Source organism: Mustela erminea, chromosome 5, assembly GCF_009829155.1.
Source record: "Mustela erminea isolate mMusErm1 chromosome 5, mMusErm1.Pri, whole genome shotgun sequence".
Taxonomy (NCBI): domain Eukaryota; kingdom Metazoa; phylum Chordata; class Mammalia; order Carnivora; family Mustelidae; genus Mustela; species Mustela erminea.
Genome location: NC_045618.1, coordinates 28114545 through 28140677, shown reverse-complemented (window position 1 = coordinate 28140677; position 26133 = coordinate 28114545). Strand labels below are relative to the sequence as shown.

The following is a 26133-nucleotide window of genomic DNA, read 5'->3' as shown; positions in this document are numbered from 1 at the left end:
GCTCTCACATATGTTGGCTCTGGCTCCCTCAGCTCTGTACTGTCTTCATGAGCCTTTTTTATGAATAGATAATTTCCATGCCATTGAGTTTCTTTTCTTTTATAGTTGGACTTTTTTTGTCTTGTTTAAGAAAACTTTGCATACCCTTAAGTTATAAGATGTTCTTCTCTATCACCTTCTGAATGTTTTATTTTTCTGGCTTTCACGTTTAGATCTGAAGTGCACCTGAAGTTAGTTTTTCTTTTTTCTTTTTTTTTTTTAAGTTTATTTATTTATTTAAATAATCTCTACACCCAATGTGGGGCTTGAACTCACAACCCCAAGATCGAGAGTCATGCCCTCTTCTAACCAAGCCATCCAAGTGTCCCCCGAAGTTAGTTTTTAAAACACTCTGCCTCCACCGCTCTCTCTCACCTTTGTTGTCAGTTAAGTAACCATTCATGTATGGATGTGTTTTTCTCACTGTTCTAATCTGTTGGTCAGTTGGTCTATCCTTGTTCTCATGCCCCTCTGTCTTAATTACTATAGCTGATTCTGTGTCTGGTAAAGTAAGCTTTTCTGTCTTTAAGAGTTCCTTGGTTATTCTTGCTGTTTGCATTTTCATATACATTTTAGAATGATCTTTTCATATCTCAAGTGAAATCTGTTGAAATTTTAATGGGGATATGAATAAATATATAGGTCATGTTAGGGAGAATTGATAAATATAGAATATTAAGCCTTTTATGAACATGGTATATCCCTCCATTTATTTAGATTCTCTTTAATTTCTCTTTTGTAATCTGTAAAACTCTTAAAAATCTTGTGTTAGCTTTATTTCTAGGCATTTGGGTATTAGATGATAATGTTTTAAGTTTTTTCTAAATGTTTGTCATTGGTATTTAGAATGAAAATTATTTTTTGTATTTTTTCCTTTTTTTCTTTTTTTTTTTTTCAGTTATGTACCAACCTGTCTAAAGTATTTGTTAATTGTAACAAATTATCCATTGGATTTTCTACCAATATAATCATCACCTGAAAATGATGGCAGTTTTATTTGTCCCGACTTTCCATTTTTATGTTTTTAATCACAAGGGTTCAGACCCCTATTTGTTAAATAGGAGGCACCAGCCATCCTTGTCTTGTTCTTCATCTCAAAGGGAAGGCTTTCAACCTTTCATCTAATGTGTTTGCTATAGGGTTGTTTTTTTTTTTTAAATTTGAGAGAGAGAGCACAAGCAGGGGGAGGGTCAGAGGAGGAAGAGGGAAAAGCAGACAACCCTCTAAGCAGGGAGATCCTGATGAAGGGCTTGATCCCAGAACGCCAGGATCATGATTTGAGCCCAAGGCAGATGCGTCACCGACTGAACCACCCAGGCGCACCTTGCCGTAGGTTTCTTATAGCCAACTCTCATCAGATAAAGAAACTTGCCTCCCGTTCCTTGTTTGCTAAGAGATTTTGAGTTGATATTAATTCTATTAAACACTTTGTAAAGTACTTCTGTGACTTTTCTCTTTTATTCCATTAATGTGGTGAATTTACATTGATTGTAGGTTTTCTTCCCCCCCCCCTTTTTTTTTTTTTTTTTTTTTTTTTAAATCAGGTTTGTTGTTGAGGTCGCCTTGCATTCCTGGTCTAAACTCAACTCAATCATGACAGATTATCCTCTTTATATATTGTTGGATATAGTTTGCTAGTATTTTGCTTAGGACTTTTATATCAAACTTGATGAGTGAGAGTGTCTTTTACTGTCACTTTTTTAAATAAACCTTTTATTTTAAAACATTTTTAGATTTACAGAAAAATTGCAAAGATGGTACAGTGAGTTCCTATATATCCCACAGCCGTTTTTCTTTATTGTTAACAATTCACATTAGTGTCGTTATAATTAATAAACCAGTATTATACATTATTATTAACCAAAGTCCATACTTTATTTGTATTTCCTCAGTCTTTCCATAATGTCTTAGTTCTGATCTAAGATCCCACATTACATTAAGTCATCATATCTCCTTAGGCTCATCTGGGTTGTGAGTTTTTCAGACTTCCTTTGTTTTGGATGACCTTGACAGTTTTCGGGAGCACTGGTCAGGTATTTTGTCAAATGTTTCTCAGTTGGTATTTTTGTGACTTTTTCTCATAATTAGATTGGAATTACAGGTTTGAGGAAGTTGGACCACGGAGGTGTGAAGCATCATTTCCATCACATCACATCAAGAGTACATACTGTTAACAAACTCATCACAGTTGGTATCGACCTTGCTTGTCTGGCCAAGGATGTATTGTCAGGTTTCTCTATTAGGAAGTTCCCTTACATCTTCCTCTCTCCTTTCCCCTTTTCATAATGTACTTTAGAGAAGGAAATTACTACACACAGCCCACACCTGTGTAGAGTAACATTACTTTTTTTTTTACTTCTATTTGCTATTTATTTATTCATTTATTTATTTTTGTTTAAGTATACTTAACATACACTGTCATTAGTTATAACTTTCCATTCTAGTTTTCTGGTTGCTGGCTTCATAAAACAATTCATAGGGGGCTCCCTTTTTGTATTGTCTGAAGGGGTTTGTATAAGGTTCATGTTACTTCTTTCAGTGTTTGCTAGTATTTACTAGTAAAGTTTTCCCTTTATGAGATGGTTTTTGAAACATTCAGTTTCTTTACCATGTACATTTTCTCTTTCTATTTGTATCAGCTTTGTTAAGTTGTATTTTCAGGCATGGTAAGTTAAATTCTCAGGGAGTTTTCCGAGAATCTTAAAATTTTCTAACATTTGTCATAAAGTTTTTCAAAATAAATTCTCATCTTATTTTAGTAACAGGTTTTTTTTTCTACACAGTATGCAATTAACTTGCTGATGTATAAAAATTCAGTGCCTTTTTAAAATACATATTCACAGAGTTGTACAGTCACAGTCAAATTTAGGACATTTTTGTTATGTCACAAAGAAACTTCACACCCTTCACCCCCAGTTCTCCTCTCCCTTCAGCCCTAGGCAGCTGCTAGTCTGCTTTGTGACTGTAGATTTGCTTATTCTGAACACCTCATATAAATGAAATTCTTTTTTTTTTTTTTTTTTTTAAAGATTTTATTTATTTATTTGACAGAGAGAGATCACAAGTAGGCAGAGAGGCAGGCAGAGAGAGAGAGGAGGAAGCAGGCTCCCCGCTGAGCAGAGAGCCTGATGCGGGGCTCGATCCCAGGACCCTGAGATCATGACCCGAGCCGAAGGCTTAACCCACTGAGCCACCCAGGCGCCCCTATAAATGAAATTCTATAGTACGTGGCTAATTGTGATTGGCTTCTTTCACTGAACATCATGTTTTTAGGGTTCACACATGTATCAGTATTTTATTCTTTCTATTGCTGGATCCCATTCCATTTTATTTACTTTTTATTTACCTTTTAGCTGATTTTTTAGTTTGGATGTTTCTACTTATTTATTTATTTGTTTGTTTGTTTGTTTGTTTATTTTCGGCATAACAGTATTTATTATTTTTTCACCACATCCAGTGCTCCATGCAGTCCGTGCCCTCTAGAATAGCCACCACCTGGTACCCCAACTTCCCACCCACCCGCCAATTCAAACCCCTCAGATTGTTTTTTAGAGTCCATAGTCTCTCATGGTTCACCTCCCCTTCCAATTTCCCTCAACTCCCTTCTCCTCTCTATCTCCCCATGACCTCCATGCTCCACAAATAAGCATGTTATGCTCCACAAATAAGTGAAACCATATGATAATTGACTCTCTCTGCTTGACTGATTTCACTCAGCATAATCTCTTCCAGTCCCGTCCATGTTGATACAAAAGTTGGGTATTCATCCTTTCTGATGGAGGCATAATACTCCATAGTGTATATGGACCACATCTTCCTTATCCATTCGTCCGTTGAAGGGCATCTGGGTTCTTTCCACAGTTTGGGAACCGTGGCCATTGCTGCTATAAACATTGGGGTACAGATGGCCCTTCTTTTCACAACATCTGTATCTTTGGGGTAAATACCCAGGAGTGCAATTGCAGGGTCATAAGGAAGCTCTATTTTTAATTTCTTGAGGAATCTCCACACTCTTCTCCAAAGAGGCTGCACCAACTTGCATTCCCACCAACAGTGTAAGAGGGATCCCCTTTCTCCACATCCCCTCCAACACTGTTTCTACTTTTCTATTAAGACTAATGCTTCTGGGACGCCTGGGTGGCTCAGTTGGTTAAGCAGCTGCCTTTGGCTCAGGTCATGATCCCAGCGTCCTGGGATCGAGTCCCACATCAGGTTCCTTGCTCGGCAGGAAGCCTGCTTCTTGTTAGGGTCCATAATCAAAGGAGTGAGACTGATACAAAGTGAAGGTCAAGCAAAGCTTTATTTCGTGCCAAGCATCGAGAATCAAACTGACCAGTCAGGGCCGTCTCTTGCAAAGAGGCCACCCCTCCCAGCCTCACAGACTAACTTTTATAGAGGTAGTTTAGCCGGGCTATACACAGGCGGCTAATGAGATTGCAATACACGGAGAACACTGCACAGTCATGCTAAGTCTGCCACACAGAAAAAAAAACTGCTAGGTAACACACGGGTGCCCAATTGAACTTCAGTTTACCCTAGTAGATATATGCGTGCCCCACTGATTGGATGTCTTCACCTGGCCTGGCCTGACCCGACCTTGTATCTAGGCTTTGCAAGTAAGTTCCTCTGGGAGGGGCGGGGTCAATCTAAGTTCACTACATAAACACAAAATGACTCCCTCTGGCCAACCAGGCCCTTACACTTCTGCCTCTGCCTCTGCCTGCCACTCTGTCTGCCTGTGCTTGCTCTCTTCCTCTCTCTCTCTGACAAATAAATAAATAAAATCTTAAAAAAAAAAAAAAAAAAGACCAATGCTTCTATTAACTTTTGTATACTAGTTTTTATGAATGCATGTTTTTATTTCTTTTCAAGATATATCCAGTAGTAGAAGTCTGGGTCATACGGTAACTCTATTTATTTAACATTTTGAAAAACTACCAGATGGGTTTTCCCAAGTGGCAGCACTATTTTATATTCCTACCAATAGTGTATGAGGCTTCTACTTGCTCTGAATCTTTAGCAACACTTGTTATTGTCTGTCTGATTGATTCTAGCCATCCTATCACGTGAAATCTATCTCATTATGATTTTATTCACATTTTCCTAAAAACTATGATGCTGAGTATATTTTCATATGCTTATTGGCAATTTATATATCTTCTTTGGAGAAATGTTTATTCAGATCTTTTGTCCATTTTTAATTATTTATTTTTTTTTAAAAAAGAGTTTATTTATTTATCTGACAGAGATCACAAGTAGGCATAGAGGCAGGCAGAGAGAGAGAGGAGGAAGCAGGCTCCCTGCCGAGCAGAGAGCCCGATGCGGGACTCGATCCCAGGACCCCAAGATCAGGACCCGAAGGCAGCGGCTTAACCCACTGAGCCACCAGGCGCCCTTTTGTCCATTTTTAAATTGGATTATTTATCTTATTAAGTTCTCTATGTATTCTAGATAAGAGTTTGTTTCTTTTCAGACATATGATTTATATTCTTCCATTCTTTGGTTGTCTTTTTACTTTATTAATGGGGTCCTTTGAAGCATAAAGTCTTTAATTTTTATTATGTTCAGTTTACCTGTTTTTTTCTTTTGCTGCTTGTGCTTTTGATATCATATCTAAGAAGCCATTTCCCAACCCAGGTAATGAAGATTTACTCTTATGTTTTCTTCTAAGAATTTTACAGTTTTGCCTCTTCAGTTTAAATGTGTGATTCATTCTGAGTTAATTTTTTAGTATGGTGTGAGGTAGGGGCTATGTTAGAGATTCCCAAAACTGCTCTCGGGCTTGATTTGCTAGAGGGACTCACAGGACTGAGTAGCTGTTTTACTCGAGGTTATAATTTATTACAGTGAAAGGAGACAGATTTGAATCAGCAAAAGGTACATGGGCGAAGTCCAGGAGAAACCAGGTGCAAACTTCTGGGAATCCCGTACTAGGGCAGTTATGCAGGATGTGCTTAATTTTTCCAGCAGAGAGGGGTGGCAACTCGTGGAAAGTGTTGCCATCTAGGGAAGCTTACCCAAGATCTTAGTGTCCAGGTTTTTTATTGGGGGTCAGTACTGTTGGCATGCAACACAACTTCGTGATTGATTTGGACTACTCAGACTCCAGACTCCCAGTGCAAATATAGCTGTTCACCATAAATTACATTATTGTCATAAACACTGGTACTGCAATGGTCCAGAGCCTTGGGTGTACACAGACACTTTATTTAGGCAGGATAGTCCCAGGGCTGAGAGCTCAATCCCTTGGAGCTGGCCAAGGGCCAGTCCTGAAAACAGGTCTTTCCTGGGTATATGGAGGGTTTCATCATCCCAGGCCTCAGCAGTTAACCCGGTCCTGCACAGGAGACTAACTTCATTGTTTGCATGTCAGTACTGTTTGTTGAAAAAATAATATTTCTCTGTTGAATTGTTTTCACACAGTTATTGAAAATCAGTTGACTGTAAATGTCTGTTTCTATTCCATTGATCTGTATGTTTATCCTATGCTGATATAGTCACATAATCTCTTACTATCTGTAAACTCTGTGACGATGCCCCCCTTTTTATTCTTAATGCTCGTAGTTTGTGCCTTTGCCTGTGTTTTTCTTGGTTAGTCCTTCGGGAAATTTGTCAATTCTATTATTTACTTACTTATTTTTTTAAATAGCTTTATCTTTGTTGATCAACTTTTTTTTTTTTTTTAAAGATTTATTTATTTATTTATTTATTTGACAGAGAGAAAGAGAGACAGCAAGAGAGGCAACACAAACGGGGAGTGGGAGAGGGAGCAGCAGACTTCCCACTGATCAGGGAGCCCAATGTGGGGCTTGATCCCAGGACCCGGGGATGGTGACCTGAGCCACCCAGATGCCCTTGTTGATCACCTTCTATGATATGCTTGTTTTCTGTTTCGTTAATTTTTACTTGTCAGTATTTATTTCCCTCTAATTTGGGGAAGGTGTATTTTTCTGTTCTTTTTACAGGTTTATGATGACTATTAGATTATTATTGTCAGACTTTTTGTTTCCTAATGTATGCCTCTAGAGTTCAAAATTTACTTTTTTAGCATACCTTTTCCTACATCCCATAAATTTGAATATATAGTATTTTTTTCAAGTTGATTTGAATTTGAATTCAGTTCTTTTTGAATTTGATTTGGGGTATTTGCTTTTTTTTTTTTTTTCCTTTCATAAAAATGCCTCTTTTTTTCCTTATTAGAGAACCACCTAACAAATCCCTAAAGCAAATGAATGGAACACATGAGGGCATTATAGTGTCTGTGATGCTATTACAGAGATGAAGTTTAAGCATTTTAGTATATATGTTCTTCCAGGCCTTTATATGCCTATTAATTCAGCATACTGTTACTGTTTAATAGATGGGATTTGGGCTATCAACTCTAAAAAACTTCTTTCTTTTCCAGCTAGTAACATACATGCTTTCATGAATCTTTTTAATTCTTTTTCCTTTAAAGTCCTTCACAAGAGATACCCTTATGCATTTGGGTGTATTCTGAGTGAGTTACTAAACGCTCCTGTTAGCTCCATGCCAAGCTAAGCAGATCCATCACTGTCCTTAAGGCACTCATGGTCTAATGGTGTCAGACCCAGGCATATGGACAGCTGCTGATATAGAGCTAAGCTCACAGTTCTTGGGAAGAGTTACTGGCAGCAGCTTCTGAGCAGAAACCTGGGAAGCCAGACAGAGGTGCTGTGTTTGAGGGAGAGGCAGCTTCCAGGTGCAACTTGGCATCCCCTGAGAAGGAGCCATTTCCTGTCACCATCCACCACACTGACAGTTACGTCTCCCTCTGCAGGTGATTGCCATGATCAAAGGTCTGCAGGTGCTGATGGGCAGGATGGAGAGTGTTTTCAACCATGCCATCCGGCACACCGTCTATGCTGCACTGCAGGACTTTTCCCAGGTTACCCTTCGGGAACCACTCAGACAGGCCATCAAGAAGAAGAAGAACGTCATCCAGAGGTCAGCCTCAGTGTAATACCTCCCTGTGAGCTCAGAGTCTGAAGCTGTAGAATCAGTTTAAGATTAAACAACTATATAGTTAGATTTTCATAAATATGCTCAGTGCATTTATCTTCAACCTCCTCCAGAAGATGCCCTTCTGGTGATTTTTCTCTAAATGTGATGTGATAGGTCCAACTATTCACCTGACCAACGTGTAATAAATCGACTACAGAATGTCTGAGCAGTGGGGATGCAGGGTCAAGGGTGTGTTTATCTTGGGGCAGGAGAGTGTCTCAATATCTGTTTAGTGATTCTTATCACCAGGCTTGTGGGAACAGGAAGCCCAGTATCAGATTTCCCATCTCAAGTGTGTCATCTTCAGTATTTTTGCTTCTGTTCCTTTTGACCTATCCTACAAATTGGTCAGAGACTAACACAGATATCGCAGAGATCCTGTAGTGATCTTGAGCTAGTTTACTCTTAATACATAGCCTTTTATGAAATAGTCAATCAGAGAAAGACAGTTATCATATGATCTCACTGATTTGAGGAATTTGAGAAACAAGACAGAGGATCATAGGGGAAGGGAGGGAAAAATGAAACAAGATGAAACCAGAGAGGGAGAGGAACCCTAAGAGACTCTTGATCTCAGGAAACAAACTGAGGGTTGCTGGAGGGAAGGAGAGCCTAAGAGATGGAGTGCGTGGGTGATGGACATTGGGGAGGGTATGTGTTGTGAATTGTATAAGACTGATGATTCATAGACCTGTACTCCTGAAACAAGTAATACATTATATGTTAATTAAAAAAAATACAGCCTTTTCAAGTTGTCTTTCAGAGACATCTATGTAAAATGAAGCTTACTGGGGCTCACAAATATATTGATTTCATTTTGTTGCTTTACAGTTGATGTTTGACACCTGGCTTGGTATGACTTTTTGCACTAATAAAATTTGATACTGTTAGTCTTCCCATTTTGCTCATGTTTGCCATAATGGGAGGCTCACCACATGGGAAATGTGAAGTGTAGTCTAAGAGTAACTCAGGTTTTAGCCAGAGCTTTCCCCACGAGGTGATAGGATAGGCACATAGGTACATCTACCCCTGCTTGTGGTAGGGGTTGGGGGGCTCTCCATATGGTAGAGCCCTGGTGGGAATGGGAACGTGTTCCAAATGTGTCTGAGACATAGGCCCAGTTCGTACAGTTGTGTTGGTGACATGTTCCTGTTAGAAATCAGGGAATCAGCCAGGGGAAGTTGAGTTTCAGCTCCCTGGGTGGATATTTGTGGTTTGTCTCCTGCCACCTTTGCATGACTCAGTGTTCAGGAAATAAAACATCACTTTCAGATTAATTGATGCAAACTGCAGCTAAGTCAGATCTTTTGGGGCTAGTAATATCCCCCAGAAAATGATCTATCCAAAATTTTGCTTTGAATTGGTCCATTACCATGTCCTCCACCGCCCCCAGAGGAAATCACGTTTGAGAATTGGCTGTCCTGAGAGCGATGTGTTAGGTGAGGCAATGCTGTGATTTTTAAAGTGGTAAGGGTGTCAGCACTCTGTACCTCACTGATGACTTGATGGGACTGTTTAGTGTCCTGCAGGCCATCAGGAAGACTGTGTGCGACTGGGAGACGGGGCATGAGCCCTTCAACGACCCAGCCCTGCGAGGCGAGAAGGACCCCAAGAGCGGCTTTGACATCAAAGTACCCCGGCGCGCTGTAGGACCCTCCAGCACTCAGGTTCTCATCCTCCCTGCTCCCCTGTTCCATCTGTTCCCCTAAGTGGGCTAACCCTGAGCTGAGGGTTGATAAGCAAGGTCGGGAGTAAAATGACATAACCACTCTCTGCTCAAGATGATCAAGTACTGCCTGTACCTTTTCTGCTCCTCTGTTCCCTGCCCATGTGAATCTGGAGCATTAGCCAAGATGTTCTTGTGATTCTCAGATTTAATCATTTGCACGCAAAATTTAATTTGACTGCATCAACTCCCATTTCCAAAATGTGGGTGAAAGTCTATGTGTCCATATTTACGCTGTGTTTCCTCGTGGGTGTTTAAATGTATGGTTATACTTTCTATGTTGGGACTAAAAATGATCGTTTCTGAAGATAAACTTTTAGAAATTTAAGAATGTAGCTTTTTTGTGTCCCTGGTCTTAAGCCACCACTGCTGTTTTCTCTTCTGGCATGCTCAGCCCCCTGACCCCCAAAAGCAGCTTTCTTCTGACTCTCACACCTGATTTAAAACGTCCTTCTGCTTTTTCCTTCCCATTTTGGGGCTTAGTACTTCTTACTCATTGTTCTTCTGTTGGGGGCTTTTATAATCTCTTCTGCCAGCCTTTCAGAGAACTACCAGCAAAGCACATTGTTGGCTTTATATGAAACCTCTCAAATATCTGGGAGGAAGGCATTTGGCCCAGTTAAGGAGGATGCTTGTCCTGGGTCTGTCCAATGTGCATGCAGCTTCCCCACCCTCTGTTCCCATGTGTGTCTCCCCATCCCATGATGTGTGTGTCCTGTGACTAATGGTTCTCTCCCACCTCTCCCCCCCGATCTGTCCGTGTCTAGCTCTACCTGGTGCGCACCATGGCGGAGTCCTTGAGCTCTGCTGAGCTGCTGAGGCAGCTCAAGTCTTTGGGCATGGAAAGACTCTTGCATGTGGTAAACGCGTTTCTGAGGCAGTCCTACACCTATCCGCCTCTTTTAACCTTTGGTGGTAAGACATCATTTGTTTTTCTTGTTGATGTTTATGGCACGGAGGTGAACTGCTCTGGTACAAATTCTTTCTCCCAAGCAGCACCAACTTGGGCACTTAGATGGGTGCCCAGACCCACTTTTAGGGGCTGGTATAGTGGTAGGCTTACCACCCCAGCCTGGCTCTGGTCAGGGCATAGCGGAGTAGTCTTCCTCTTGTGGTTTATCTAAATTTGGTGTAACTAATGTACCATGTATATTTTCTCCCCCTACAAATGTTTCCTTGGATAATGCAGCTTTACATGGTGAGAACCATGCTAGAGTCCCTCATTGCAGACAAAAGTGGTTCCAAGAAAACCTTGAGAAGTAGCCTTGAGGGGCCCACCATATTGGACATAGAAAAATTTCATCGAGAGTCATTCTTCTACACTCACTTGATAAATTTCAGTGGTAAGAGATACTGCTGACCAGCATCTGGCCCAGCATGTTCTAACACTGCTAACACCGTCTAGAATGCTTCTGCTGACCTTCCCCTGCTGTGGTCCCCTCACACACCCAGACGGTGACCTGTGTTGTAACCTTCATGATATTCCCTCACCTGTCGCTTTAAATGCACAGCCAGCCAGGGGTCCCCTCCATGTGGCGTAGCCCTTAGAAGAATGAGGGCCACGGGCCTGTGGCTGGCTCTGTGACTTGAATGTGGTCTTTGTAACCCATATGAGGTCAGAAGCACAGGTGAATGTAATCTGTCACCTGGCTTGAGAACAAAATAGTGATAAATATCAGAAACAGTCCCCATGAGTAGTGACATGTGGAAGGTGGCAGTCACATTGAGCAGGACACTGGGTGGATACCCTTTGTCATTGTGGAGTCCATGTTTCCTCTGGTGCTGCATGCCGCAGCTCGCTCAGAGCAGAAAGCCTCTATCTTGGCTGTGAGTGCTGCAAGTTTGGAGTAAAGACCAAAGCTTTTGTTGTTCACTTGTCAAATGATGGACACATTTTTTTTTTCATTTGTTTCTATTTTACATTAGATAAACTTGTACTGAATATGCATGTAATACTATATCTTTATCCTAAGTGAAATAAAATAATGTGGTCTTTATTACTCCTTTTAAGAAGGGCATTTTCCTCCTCTCCCAGTCCCTCAGAGAAGCTCACAGGGTTGACAAGTTCCCATTGATGGTGGTGTTGTCCATGCCAGACCAGCAGGGGCCAGATGCTGACTCTGCTCTTTTTATGACCGAGAATGTGCACAGTCTAGGGTGGCTTTGCTTGCAGCCACATCATGGTTGTCTCATCTCTAGTGTGAGACGCTGTGTCACCCCTCCCTGCTCACATCTACTCCCGCATGGCTCAGGGCTGAGATTGAAGGAGCCGGACCTTGCACATGCCCCTCCCTGTCCTAGATCGTCCTGCCGACTTCCTTCTGCTTGCAGAAGATTAACATGGTATCATTTGAATCCTTCAAGAAACACTCCAGCAGTGCTGTGACCTTTCACAGTTGTGGTTCCGAGAGTTCTTTCTGGAACTGACAATGGGCAGGAGGATCCAGTTTCCCATCGAGATGTCCATGCCCTGGATCCTGACAGACCACATCCTGGAGACCAAGGAGGCGTCAATGATGGAGTGAGCACCCTCTGGGCATGTCTTAGTTCTTTGTGATGACCAGGGTCCTTCGTGGCATTTGGGAGCTGGGAGATGGAGGAGGGGGCTGGGCTGTTTTCAGCACTTCATTTAAAGTTGTCATACTTGGGGTAAGACTTCAGCGATTAATACAGGTAACAGGCTTCTTGCTTTAGACTAAAATCAAGAACTCAGGCAGCAAGAATCAGTAAGTCCCACCATGTTAGGTGAGACCCTGTCAGCAAGAGTTGAGGTGGCCTGGCCTGTCATGTGGCATAGCCTCTGAGACAGATGAATTTGGGAGAGAAAGTATTAATTGAAAGCGTTCTTTTGAGGTCAGGGCTCAAGGCCAGGGTACGGGGTTGGAGACTTTCAAAATAGAAGGTCCACGAAGATAAAGTAATAGGAAAGGGAGATGTCTTATGAACAGACTGGGAACTGACCCAGCAGGTTCTTCAGCATACAGAGCAAATGTATAGCACCTCGTCTTTTCCCATGCACGTCAGTTCTTATGTGGCCAGGAGGATGGCCTTTTATTTTCTCTGGAGTGGCCATAACATCCATTCAGCAGTACCAGAGACGGAGGAGGAACATGGAGATCTAACACAAAGGCCTTGGCATGCCTCTGTGTTGTGTTTTTGGAGTTTAGCTTGGCCCCACTCCTTACACAGCCTTCCTGCTGTGAAGTGGTCTTGTACCCTCAGAAGGACCTTACTGCTGGAGACTACTGGCTGCTGCCTTTTGTCCAGATACGGGGCTAGGTAGGGGAGAGGGGCTTTTGGCCATGCTGGACATGATGGTGGTCAGCTCTGGACCCAGGATCTTCATATGTTTTTCTTATTAAGTTCGACACTTTATGCTTAGAAAAAAGCAAATAACTTGTTTTTGTGATTATAAAAAATACTGTATTCTGTGGTGAAAGTTTTTGAAACATACTTAAGTGAGAAGATGCCATTACAGGAGGCCCTTGTGAACCCTCCAGGGGTCTGGGCATGGCCTAAGTAAATGCATCCCATTTGTGGGATCATCTGCCGTGGTCCATTAGGGTCCTTGATAGGAACCCCATTTGGTTTCCGAAGTAAGAGATTGTTTCTCCTCATATGAGAGGTCAACAACGAATGTTAAATTTCATCTGGAGTGTGGGATGTGAGAGCTGAGGGGCCCTATGTGGAAGGCTGGGCTGACCATTTGCCCCCTCTGCAGGTACGTCCTCTACTCCTTGGACCTGTACAATGACAGCGCACACTATGCCCTCACCAGGTTCAACAAGCAGTTTCTCTACGACGAAATTGAGGCAGAGGTGAAGGCGCAGGCACTTTCAACAAACTTTAATTTCCCTTTTCTCTGAGTATTAAAGGAAGCAAATTTTCTTTATAATACAAGGAGATTTAAACAATAGAATGAACTTCTGAAAAAACATTTTGGAGTAAATCCTTCTATCTGTATTTTTCTCTCTGCATCTATGCATGTGTTATTGGGGTCTTACAACATAATACTTGATTACATGTCATAAGCACCTCTGTATCCTCACCTGTCTTCTTTTATGAACACAGTTTAAGCCAACCCCTATTTTATTTCTTTCATTTTAGCTTTTTATTTTTGTGTATTGTAAGTAATGCTTTGAAGAACTTTCTTGCACCTAATTTTTTAGCTGTGTTCAATTATTTTTTGAGGACGAATTCCTACAAGTGGAATTATTTTGCAGCTAAGGAGATAAATCTTATTTTGTACCTTAAGATTGAAGAGCATTTAACCTCAACAAATTGCATTGTGCATCTAGATGTCCTTCTCTGCCTCCTCACAGAGATATAGAAAGTGCTTCTTCAGGGAGATGTCATAGGCTCCTGGGCCATGTAGGGTGGGCATATAGCAGAGACCTGCAGGTCCTGGGGTTGGTTTCCCTTTGAGCATGTGGTATCCTTATCAGAGTTCTGCATAGAGAGGCTAACTCCATTTGCAAGGAAAATTCAGTTTTGGGGGTGGAGTCACAAGGCTGTATCCATCCTGTGTCTCCTCCCTGACCCAGTGCCCAGAGCAGTCATCTGTGTTCCAGGGGAGGCCACATGCAGTTCCTGGGATACACAGTCTGGTGGCAGGAGCAGAACCCAAATCCAGTGCACATTAGCCAGTGGGAACACATGATGAAGGGAGACTTTTTCATATTCCTTTGCCTTTAAGAGTCAGGGAGCATTTTTCTCCATTAGTAAGAGATGTTCTGATACAGTTTTCAGTGGCTACACGTAGTGGTCACTCCTGGCCACACTGTGATATATTTAACCTGTTGTTTTGGACAATGAGGTTGTTTCCTGTTTTTCTTTTCTAATAAAGGAGCCTTTGTTAATTGCCTTAACAAAAATTTTGCTTTTAACTTTATATTCCCAAAACTTACGCATTTTTTAACTGGAAATTTGTACCATTTTCTCATCTCTACCTCTGGAACCACCAGTCTGTTCTCTATGCATTCATTTCTTTGTTTGTTTGTTTGTTTTTAAGATTCCACATATAATTGAGATTATACAGTATTTGTCTTTGTCTGATTTAGTTCAATGAATGTAATGTCCTCAGGGTCCATCCATACAGTTGCAAATGGCAGGATTTCCTTTTTTATGACTAAAGAGCATTCCTGTGTGTGTGTGTCTGGGGTGGGGGGGAGATGAAGAGAGAGACAATTCTGTATGTGTTCATCCATCAGTGGACACTTAGGCTGTTTCCATGTCTTGACTATTGTAAATGATGCTGTAAATATGGGGGTGCATATATCTTTTCAAGTTAGTATTTTCAGTCTTTCTGGTTAAATACCTAGAAATGGAATTTGCTGGATCAAAAGGTTTGTTTTTTGTTTTTTTTTTTAAGTTGTCTTGTTTGATCTTTAGGAAGTAAAACTCTAATATATGCTTTATTTTTCTTCAGGTGAATCTGTGCTTTGACCAATTTGTTTATAAGCTGGCAGACCAGATATTTGCATATTATAAGGTTATGGCAGGAAGGTGAGTATATGGTTTATGATTTGGACATGAAATCTAGGATAACTTGCTCTGACATTTCCATTAAAATTCACAGAATATGAGAAATGTCTTCTCTTCTTCCATACTAGTTTGCTTCTTGATAAACGTTTACGATCAGAATGCAAGAATCAGGGGGCAACAATCCATCTCCCACCATCTAACCGCTATGAGACCCTACTTAAGCAGAGGCATGTGCAGGTGAGTCACCTTTCTGGGTCATGGTTGGGGGTGGAGCTGGCATTGGAATGGTGAGGTTTTTTTAGAGCTGACTGAGTTTTACTAGATGTCAGTATGTTCTGTGACTGCAGCTACATACATCCTTATAAAGTGTGGAGATTTTAAAGACAGTTTCTTTTGGATACCCTGAAACCCAAGGGAAGGCTTGCAGCACTCCGCACCCTGCTCTGCTCTGGCTCCCAGGGCGAAGGCATGGCCCCAGAGGACTTGGGTCCTCTCCAAGAGCCCAAAAGTTAGAACTTTTTAAAAAAGAATGAAGGTGAGAAACACTTGTCAGCTGCGTGTTGAAGAGGAGCTTTTTCTTGGCCAGCACAAAGAATAAAAAATACAGTTCTTATTTTTTGTTTCCTTACAAATATGTGTGTGTGTGTATATGTGTCATAAATTGGGAAAGTACACAAAACTGTAGGGAAAATTCCATTTAATTCTGCAGATAATCACCATTCACATTTTGATACATTTGCACCAGGATTTTGTCCATATTTTTGTTACTGAAATGATATTGAGGCACAGATACTTTGTTAGGACTCTGAAATAGGAATAATTTTCTCCTACTCATTGTACCACTGTGGAGTTTCCGCCAGCTCAAGCTGCTGCATGCTGGCAGATGGTCCTGAACAGCAGCATGAGGTGTCCTCACTGCAAACCCAAGGTCTCCAGGGTGTTTGGTGAAACTTAGGGTTTCTGTCCATGACATAAGTGTAAGTTCAATGCAAAGGATGATAATACAAAAGTGCTTTATGGTTTTGACTTGCAGAATTTCAGCTCCAGGAAGGTAGGCCATTTGATCATGACATCTGTATAAGTCATTTGATCTAAAATGTTTACATTTTGTATGTTGTTTGTTTGCTCTTTCTCTTAGAATTGGATTCTGAGAGAATATATACTTTTTTGTTTCTTGGGTTTTTAAAAAAAAAATTTTATTTATTTATTTGAGAGAGAGAGCAGGAGCAAGGAGAGGGACAGAGGAGCAAACTCCCTGTGAGCAGGGAGCCCAACATGGGACTCAGTCTCAGAACTCTGGGACTGTGACCTGAGCCAAAGGCAGACACTTAACCAACTGAGCCACCCAGGTGCCCTTGTTTGTTTTTATTGTTAGCTTTTTTTTTTTTTCCTTTTTCCATCTTTCAGCTCCTAGGAAGATCCATTGACCTTAATCGCCTGATTACTCAGCGTGTCTCAGCAGCCATGTATAAGTCTCTGGAACTGGCTATTGGACGATTTGAAAGTGAAGACTTGACATCAATAGTTGTAAGAGCTCTTCCTTTTGTCCGGTTCAGCAGATTTGTAGAAAACTAGTTACAAAGATTGGAGCTAATTTTAATTTTGTCCTAGTTTTTGCATAGGACTCAAAAGGTATGCACTGATCAAGCGTGACCTATCCAATCCCTTTTTTAGTGTCTGCTCTTAGTAGTCACAATTCTAAATTGACTTCAAAGAACAAGTAATCCGAACCCTGAGTAAGTTACATGTAACTATGGCAAGAGAATGAAGAAAAATTTTTAAAATCAAAAAGAAGTGAACACAGAAAAAGTACTTGAAAAAAATGATACAGAAGATATAATAATAATATATAATATATATAATATGTTCTATATTGTACATAATAAATAATAACAATATAATAGTAATGAAGATGTAACATACATACAGGGAACATACATATTATAAAGAAAAACCAAAGCAACAGGATGGAATAAATATTAAAAATTGTATTTCAAGAAAACATTGATAGAATTTCAGACTTGTGCTATTATCAACAATAGCCAAACTATGGAGAGAGCTCAAATGTCCATTGACTGATGAATGTGGATACAGAAGATGTGGTCTGTATACACAATGGAATATTACTCAGCCATCAAAGAAATAGGAAATCATGTCATTAACAGCGATGTGGATGGAGCTAGAGTATATTATGCTAAGTGAAGTAACTCAGAGAAAGACAAATGCCATATGATCTCAGTCCTATGTGGAATTTAAAGCAGAAAACAGATGAACATATGGGAAAGGGGGAAAGAAAAAAGGAGAGAGGGAAACAAACCATAAGAGCCTCAATGATAGAGAACAAACTGAGGGTTAATGGAGGGAGGTGGGTGGGGTTGGGCTAGATAGATGTTGGGTATTAAAGAGGACCCTTGTTAGCATGAGCACTGGGGGTTGAATGTAGGTGATGAATCACTGAATTCTACTCCAGAAGCCAATATTGCACTGTATGTTAACTACCTAAAATTTGAATGAAAAAATGTATATATTAACAAAATTAAGACATGCTATAAAATACCTATTAAAAGCTTATGGCATGTGCCTGGGAAAACCGACTCAAAGTGGCCAACACTAAGGAATATTGCAGTAAAAGTATTAGACTTTAAAGGAAAAGAAAAAATCCTCTAGATAATCTGAGCAGAGTGATCAGAGAAAGAAAATTTGTCCTCAGGGCTTTGTCCTTAGCAATTCCTGCTGAAAGCCAAGGAAAGGAAGTATGAATTAAGGATTTCATGCAAAGCCAAATAGATTTCCCAGGAATGAAGCCTGCAGGCAAATGGTAGTGAAGATGCAAGAACTCAGGGAAGATTGTTCATTTCTAGAGATGCAGTTCTGGGTAGACCAAGAGAGGCTTCAGTAAGCAGTGGGCACGACAAACTCAGGTTCGAGCATCTCCAACATAGGATGAGCTGTGCTCCTCATATTCTTCCACAGAATTAAAATATTATTGACATGGATATCTTACATTCTTTATCTTCATACTTGATTTTTAAAATCTGGTGTGTAACTCACATGCACAGTGTACCTCCATTTGGACCAGCCACATTCTCATTGCCATCTGTGGCCCATGGCTGCTGGAACGTATAGTACAGACCTAGGCATGCTTATGAGCAAACTCGGAAAGCTTGGAAGGCCATCTGTGAATGTGCTTGCTGACTCTGCTACACAGCTGTGCTTTTGAGTAATTCCAGGCACGTTAGGCTGACTCAGGCTAATGCCTGAGGACTCAGTGCTGCAGCAAGGGTGGGGGTGGACACATCCCAATGGTCTGTACCCTGTGGGTGGTTGGAGGCGGGGGGGGGGGGGTTGCAATGCAGAAGTGACGTCAGTGGAGAAAGAATGATGACTCTGGGTGTGACCACAGTAAAAAGGTATGTTTCAGAGGCAGTGGAGAGGACATAATGAATTTAGGTGTAAGAAGCAAGCTCCTGCGGGCCACTAGACCCCCACTGTGTGTATTCTTTGCCTCGCTCACCAGTCTCACCTCCGTGTGTCCCACTGTCTTCTGCCCATTCTGCTCTGCCCCCAGCCATGGCACTGCCCATGCGAGGAATCAAGGCCACTGTGCTGGGCCCATTTCTGTCCTCACACCCTGTCTTTGTGGTCCTGTAGGAGTTGGATGGCCTTTTGGAAATCAACCGCATGACCCACAAGCTGCTAAGCAAGTACCTGACACTGGACAGCTTTGACGCCATGTTCCGGGAGGCCAACCACAATGTGTCCGCGCCCTATGGAAGAATCACCCTCCATGTCTTCTGGGAGCTCAACTATGACTTCCTGCCCAACTACTGCTACAATGGCTCCACCAACCGGTGAGCATGCCACCTCATGGATGTTTTTGCTAAAGGGTTCCTAAATGGGATGATCTCAGAGCCTCTACATTACTCACTAGGTTGCTGTCCCCTCCACTGTTCCCTATCATTTCTCATGTCCATTTATTCAGGCTCTTCCAGTCTCCTCTTTTTACAAGTGTAGTCCTGGGCATGTCTTACAGCTTTCCATGTGGAGACTGTACAGCAGGCTGGAGTTCCCGTCTGGGGCACTTGCTTGTAGCTCAGGGCTTGATCTCAAGGTGCATGTGGTTACCGGTTCTGTACCTGATGTTGGGAAGTAGTCACTGACTCTATTTTTCATCCATTCTGGAATGTTGGGGTATATAAAGATCTATCAGTTAGCCACTCTCTCACCAACCTGTGCTTTGCTACTATGTTGAACAACACAGTGGCCAGTGAGGAGAGTGGCATGGTTGACAGCAGCAGTTTCATGTGATTCAGCCTCATGATAACGGTCCAAATCCTGGAACAGCCCTGTCTTGGCCTCTGTGCACTGGGTAGTCGTCTATTTGAGGTTTGTTCCATGTGCCCTAGCTTCTGCTTCCTGTGAGCACATGCTAGGGATGTATGTGTATGTGTGTGTGTGCCTGTGTGTGTTATGACCGATTTTTAAAAATCATTGTCATTTCTGTGTCCTATTAGCTATCCCCATCTTTTTTTTTAAAAAAGATTTTATTTATTTGTTTACAGACAGAGATCACAAGTAGGAAGAGAGGCAGGCAGAGAGAGAGGGGGAAGCAGGCTCCCCGCTGAGCAGAGAGCCCAATATGGGGCCCAATCCCAGGACCCTGAGATCATGACCTGAGCTGAAGGCAGAGGCTTTAACCCACGGAGCCACCCAGGCGCCCCCTATCCCCATCATTTTGAAGCACTTCTTGTACCTCAAGAAGTCCCATGTTTATCTTGTACTTCTCAGGCCCTATCGTTGCAACTTGTCACTTCCACAGAATTCCTTCTAGTGGAGAATATTTTAGAACTAGGCTTAATATTAAAAAGTAAGCCTGGGTATGATCATTGTTAGTGGGATATCATTGTTTCTAGACCCTTTTGATGTTCAGAGCTAGGAAGTTCCTGACTATGTACCATATTAGGGTTCTCTGACAAATTATCATAAACCATGGGGCTTCAAACAACAAAAATTTCTTTTCTCATAGTTCTGGAGGCTAAATGTCCAAAATCAGTGGTCAGCATGGCTGTGCTGCTTCCTCCGAGACTCTGGGTAGAATCTTCTCTTGCCTCTTCCCAGCTTCAGGTGGTGGCCAGCAATTCTTGGCCTTCGTTAGTGTGTAGCTGTATCATTCCAGTCTCTGCCTCTTTAGACATGTGGTGTTTTTCCCTGTGTGTGTCTCTCCTCTTAGAAGGACCTGAGTCATATTGACTCATTAAGGGCCTGCTATACCTCAGTATGATCTCATCTTAACTAATTACATCTGCAATGTCCCTCTTTCTGAATAAGATCACATTCTGAGGTACTGGTAGTTAAGACTCCAAATTATCTTTCTGGGGATACAAACCCATGAAGCATGTGTATGCAGGGCTTCTCTGTAGCTGTCTACATATTTTATCTATGAATCCACACTGATATCTTCAGTTCCAGTTCAGCCCTGGGGTGTCTTATTCTTGTTTTCTCCCTCCCTTTCCATTTTTGTAACTCCCTTGTACACTGGGAATCCTGTTTCATTATTCTTGGTATATTAACTCGCTTGCTCAGTTCTAGAAAATGCAGAAAATAGTTTCAAAATTACTGATCCTTCCTACCATGAAACACAAGCCTACTAACTGGAATTCAATATTTGTTTCCAGTGTTTTTGTCTATACATTGAGAACATATATGTGTGTGTGTATATATATATATATATATATATATATATATATATATATATATAAAAGTTGTTTGGAATAATGGAGTAACAGTGTTTGGATTTACTCTTTTGCCTTAAACAAGTGAAAAATTAGACAAAATTTATGAAACCACTGTTCTCAGACTTTGCGTTTTCTTGAGGGAAAGGAAACAAAGGCGGTGAACCCTTTGATTTCCCTGCTTCCTGCGTGGAAGCACTTTCTGGGCCTCATTGTGAAGGGGGATATCCCAAATACAGCTTGGAAGTCTTGTTTGGTGGAGGAGGCAGATTCAAAACTGAGGAAGCTGGAGCAGCTGGGATTTGCATGGCAGATCCGCAGTATGGGAGAGGAGAGAGCTACATCGTGAAATAGCTCCTGAGACCAAGTTACAGGCCCTTTAGTCTTTGCTTGAATCTTAAACTGTGTGTGCATTGGGTGGAACTCCACAAGAATAGTCAAAGAGCAACTTTTTGGGAGCTGTGAGCCAAATAATTCCCAAAGCTGACATAGAGTGAGGAGCCATTTGATGCCCTTCCAGCAAGAATGGGGAAACCTTCCTGAGTATCTGCACATTCGACAGAATTGCCAGAGGCCCTGCCTTAGTACTATTCGTCAGGTGCTGACTACTGTGCCACCCTAATTATGAAAGGCTCCAGCTGACTTGAAATCAGTTAACAGCCTGCCCAAAATAACTCAGCACTTTAAAGGATAACAACAAAATCCAGACACCTGTTGGCTACCGGCCACTGGCCTCCCCTCAGATGTTCATGTTCATTTCATGCACTGGTGATACTTTGCCAGTTAGGTCCCTCTTTATTTATTGAAGTGTAATATGTGTCAGTTAGATTCTTTGAATTTAATAATTAGCAAATCCATATATTTTTCTTAACGATGCTTCTTATAAAAGTTTTATATTTTAGGGGCACCAGGGTGGCTCAGTCAGCTAAGTATCTATCTGCCTTCCACTCAGGTCATGATCCTGGGGTTCTGGGATCAAGCCCCACATCGGGCTCCTTGCTTCATGGGGAGCATACTTCTTCTGCCCCTCCTCCCTACTTTTGCTCTCTCTGTCAAATGAATAAGTAAAATCTTTAAAAAAAAAAAGTTTCATATGTTTAAATGAACCCTTGTGATTTGAAAGTCAGCCAAATTTGACAGGTTTGCTTTAGAATCCAAGCATTTGATTTTCAGTGCCTCCTAATCCTTTATTAAGCCACAGTCTCATGGTTTTGTGAGTGTGGTTATAAGTACTTAGGTTGCTCATTCTTCCTGCTAACTCAAAACTTCCTGTTTTGAGTTTTAAATCCTCAAAACTAGTGATTTGAGTAACTGGACATGACTGACTGTATCTGCCTTCCCACTCCTATTCATGAGGTCACTGGTGTGGCCAGATGCCAACAAGACCTGAGTGCTTGGTCATTATCACTTGTTAAAGGACTGCATTGGGCATGAAATGGCCCTGGTGCCAATAAACCAGACCGTCTCCCGGAGTTTGGAGACTGCATACATGGTGAAAGGACACCGGGGTTCTCATTCTTTTGATGAACTCTGGATACTTGTATTATACTTGGGAGTGTTTATATCTCATGGTATTTGATTTCTTAGAATTTTCCTATGTGATGATTAGATTAGTTAACTGGGAGAAGATGTAACTGATGGGTAATGTAAAAGTTCTGAATTTTAAAGAACTACCATTAAATTTCTTTTCTTTTTTATTTTTATCCTTTTTGTTTAGATTTGTTCGGACAGTATTACCATTTTCTCAAGAATTTCAAAGAGATAAACAGCCTAATGCACAACCCCAGTATTTGCATGGATCAAAAGTAGGTTCTTTTGTGTTTGTGTTATGATTTTTTAAGTTCATAATGAAGCATATTTTCAAGTTTAGTTTAAATTAGGTGAGTTGTAATAATTTAAATATATCTTGCTATGTGTGAAATGTTGTTGTCTTCTTCCATTAGCAACTTCCTAAAAAGGAATGTAGTGTTGGGTATCAGGCTAGGCCTGGCCTCAATCCTGGCCCTAAAATAAGTGAGATTGTCAGCATAGTTAAAGGTTTAAAAATATCAAACAAGGAAAGGGTGTGTAATAGGCTCAGAGGCTCATCTTTGATAGAGGGATCAGAATATCTTGTCCAGGTGTGATGCCGTGAAAGGAGGGATGAGGTGAGAAGGAGCATGCAGAAGAGAATTGATTTCCAGAAACCATAGGCAAGCAGACAAAAGGCACAGAACACCTGCTATCTGTCTAGTAAGATGAGACAAATGTCCAGGCTGAGGGTGGCTGGATTTGCAACAAGTTGAGAGTATTATTAAAGAATAGTATTGTTAATGTTTAAAGCACTCTTACACTTTCATAAGAAATAAACACTCTAGTAAAAAGGAAGCAAGTGATGAGCTGGCATTTCCCAAAAATGTAGTAAAAAATAGGAATAGAGGGGCGCCTGCGTGGCTCAGTGGGTTAAAGCCTCTGCCTTTGGCTCAGGTCATGGTCCCAGGGTCCTGGGATCGAGCCCCGCATCGGGCTCTCTGCTCAGCAGGGAGCCTGCTTCCCTTCCTCGCTCTCTGGCTGCCTCTCTGCCTACCTGTGATCTCTGTCTGTCAAACAAATAAATAAAATCTTTAAAAAAAAAATAGAAATAGATATCTAGCCTCACTAGTAGTTAAAGAAAAATGAGTGCACATGGAACTGTATGATTCTAGGGGACCACCTGAAATACTTCTAATATTTAAATGTTCTCAGGGTACTAAACAAGAAAAATATGCAGCCAAGAATACTTTATCCAGCTAGGCTGTCATTGAAGATAGAAGGAGAGATAAAAAGCTTCCAGGACAAACAAAAACTAAGAGAATTTGCAGTCATCAAACCAACCCTGCAAAAAATATTGAAAGGGGTTCTCCAAGCAAAGTCAGAGCTCAAAAGTAACAGAGACCAGAAAGGAATAGAGACAATACACGGTAACAGTTACCTTACAGATAATACAATGGCACTAAATTCCTATGTTTCAATAGTTACGCTGAGTATAAATAGGCTAAAATGCCCCAGTCAAAAGACACAGGGTATTGGATTGAATAAAAAAAAAGACCCATCTTTATGCTGACTCATTTTAGACCCAAAGACACCTCCAGATTTAATGTGAGGGGGTGAAAACCGTTTATCATGCTAATGGACATCAAAAGAAAGCTGGGGTGGCTATCCTTATATCAGACAAATTAGATTTTAAGCCAAACATTGTAATAAGAGATGAGGAATGATGCTATAATATACTTAAAGGGTCTGTCCAACAAGAGTATCTAACAGTTGTAAATATTTATGCCCCTTACATGGGAGCAGCCAATTATATAAGCCAATTAATAACAAAATCAAAGAAACATATCAACAATTATACAATAATAGTAGGGGACTTTAACACCCTCTCACTGAAATGGACAGATTATCTAACCAAAAGATCAACAAGGAAATAAGGGCTTTATTTATTTATTTATTTATTTTTTTTATTTGACAGACAGAGATCACAAGTAGGCAGAGAGGCAGGCAGAGAGAGAGAGAGGAGGAAGCAGGCTCCCCGCAGAGCAGAGAGCCCGATGCGGGGCTCGATCCCAGGATGCTGGGATCATGACCTGAGCCAAAGGCAGAGGCTTTAACCCACTGAGCCACCCAGGCGCCCCAAAATAAGGGCTTTAAATGACACACTGGACCAGAAAAACTTCACAGATATATCCAGAACTTTCCATCCCAAAGCTGCAGAATACACATTGTTCATGAGTGCATATAGCACATTCTCCAAAATATTAACATACAAGATCACAAATCGGGTCCCAACCAGTACCAAAAGATTGGGATCATTCCCTGCATATTTTCAGACCACAGTTCTTTGAAACTGGAACTTAATCACAAGAGGAAAGTTGGAACGAACTCAAATACATGGATCTTGAAGGGCATCTTACTAAAAAATGAATGGATCAACCAGGAAATCAAAGGAGAATTTAAAAATTAATGAAAATGAAAACACAACTGTTCAAAATCTTGGGATGCAGCAAAGGCAGTCCTAAGAGGGAATTATATAGCAATACAAGCCTTTCTCAAGAAACAAAAGAAGTCTCAAATACACAACCTAACGTTATGCCTAAAGGAGCTAGAGAAAGAACAGTCGATGAAGCTGAAACCCAGCAGGAGAAGAATAATAAAGATCAGAGTCAAAATCAATGAAATAGAAATAAACAGTAGAACAGATAAACAAAACTAGGAGCTGAAAGAATTAATATGATTGATAAACCCCTGGCCAGACTTACCAAAAAGAAAAGAGAAAGGATCTAAATAAATAAATTAAGTGAGTAAAAGAGGAGATATCACAACTAACACTGAAGAAATACAAACAATTATAAGAACATATGAGCAACTGTATGCCAAGAAATTAGACAATCCGGAAGAAATGAATGCATTCCTAGAGATGTATAAACTACCAAAACTGAATCAGGAAGAAACTGAAAACCTCAGCAAACCCATAATCAGCAAGGAAATTGAAGCAATAATCAAAAATCTTCCAACAAACAGGAGCCCAGAGCCAGTTGACTTCCCAGGGGAATTCTACCAAACATTTAAAAAAGAATGAATACCTATTCTCCTGAAACTGTTCCAAAATGTAGAAATGGAAGGAAAACTTCCAAACTCATTTTATGAGGCCAGCATTACCTTGATCCCAAAACCAGACAAAGACCCCACCAAAAAGGAGAATTACAGACCAATATCCCTGATGAACATGGATGCAAAAATTCTCACTGAAATACTCGCCAGTATGATCCAACAGTACATTAAAAGGATTATTCACCTCAACCGAGTGGGATTTATTCCTGGTCTGCAAGGTTGGTTCAGTATCCACAAATCAATCAATGTGATACACTGCATTAATAAAAGAAAGGACAAGAACCATTTGATACTCTCAGTAGATATGGAAAAAGCATTTGACAAAGTATAGCATTCTTTTTGATTAAAACTTCATAGTATAGGGATAGAGGGTACATACCTCAATATCATAAAAACTATTTATGAACAACCCACAGTGAATATCATTCTCAATGGGTAAAAACTGAGAGCTTTTCCCCTAAGGTCAGGAATTCAGCAAGACTGTACACCATCATCACTGCTGTT

At 40.9% G+C, this 26133-nt stretch overlaps 1 protein-coding gene across 1 annotated transcript in view; it reads left to right on the top strand.

The window, feature by feature from the left end:
- CYFIP1 (cytoplasmic FMR1 interacting protein 1) overlaps nucleotides 1–26133 on the top strand; it is a 121046-nt gene that overhangs the window by 63948 nt on the left and 30965 nt on the right. Inside the window, exons 14-23 of the mRNA XM_032342325.1 lie at nucleotides 7838–8004; nucleotides 9581–9728; nucleotides 10977–11130; nucleotides 12152–12308; nucleotides 13509–13605; nucleotides 15216–15292; nucleotides 15400–15508; nucleotides 16679–16798; nucleotides 18923–19122; nucleotides 22721–22808. Of these exons, the coding sequence (XP_032198216.1) occupies nucleotides 7838–8004; nucleotides 9581–9728; nucleotides 10977–11130; nucleotides 12152–12308; nucleotides 13509–13605; nucleotides 15216–15292; nucleotides 15400–15508; nucleotides 16679–16798; nucleotides 18923–19122; nucleotides 22721–22808 (1317 nt within the window). The remainder of the gene's footprint in view (nucleotides 1–7837; nucleotides 8005–9580; nucleotides 9729–10976; nucleotides 11131–12151; nucleotides 12309–13508; nucleotides 13606–15215; nucleotides 15293–15399; nucleotides 15509–16678; nucleotides 16799–18922; nucleotides 19123–22720; nucleotides 22809–26133) is intronic.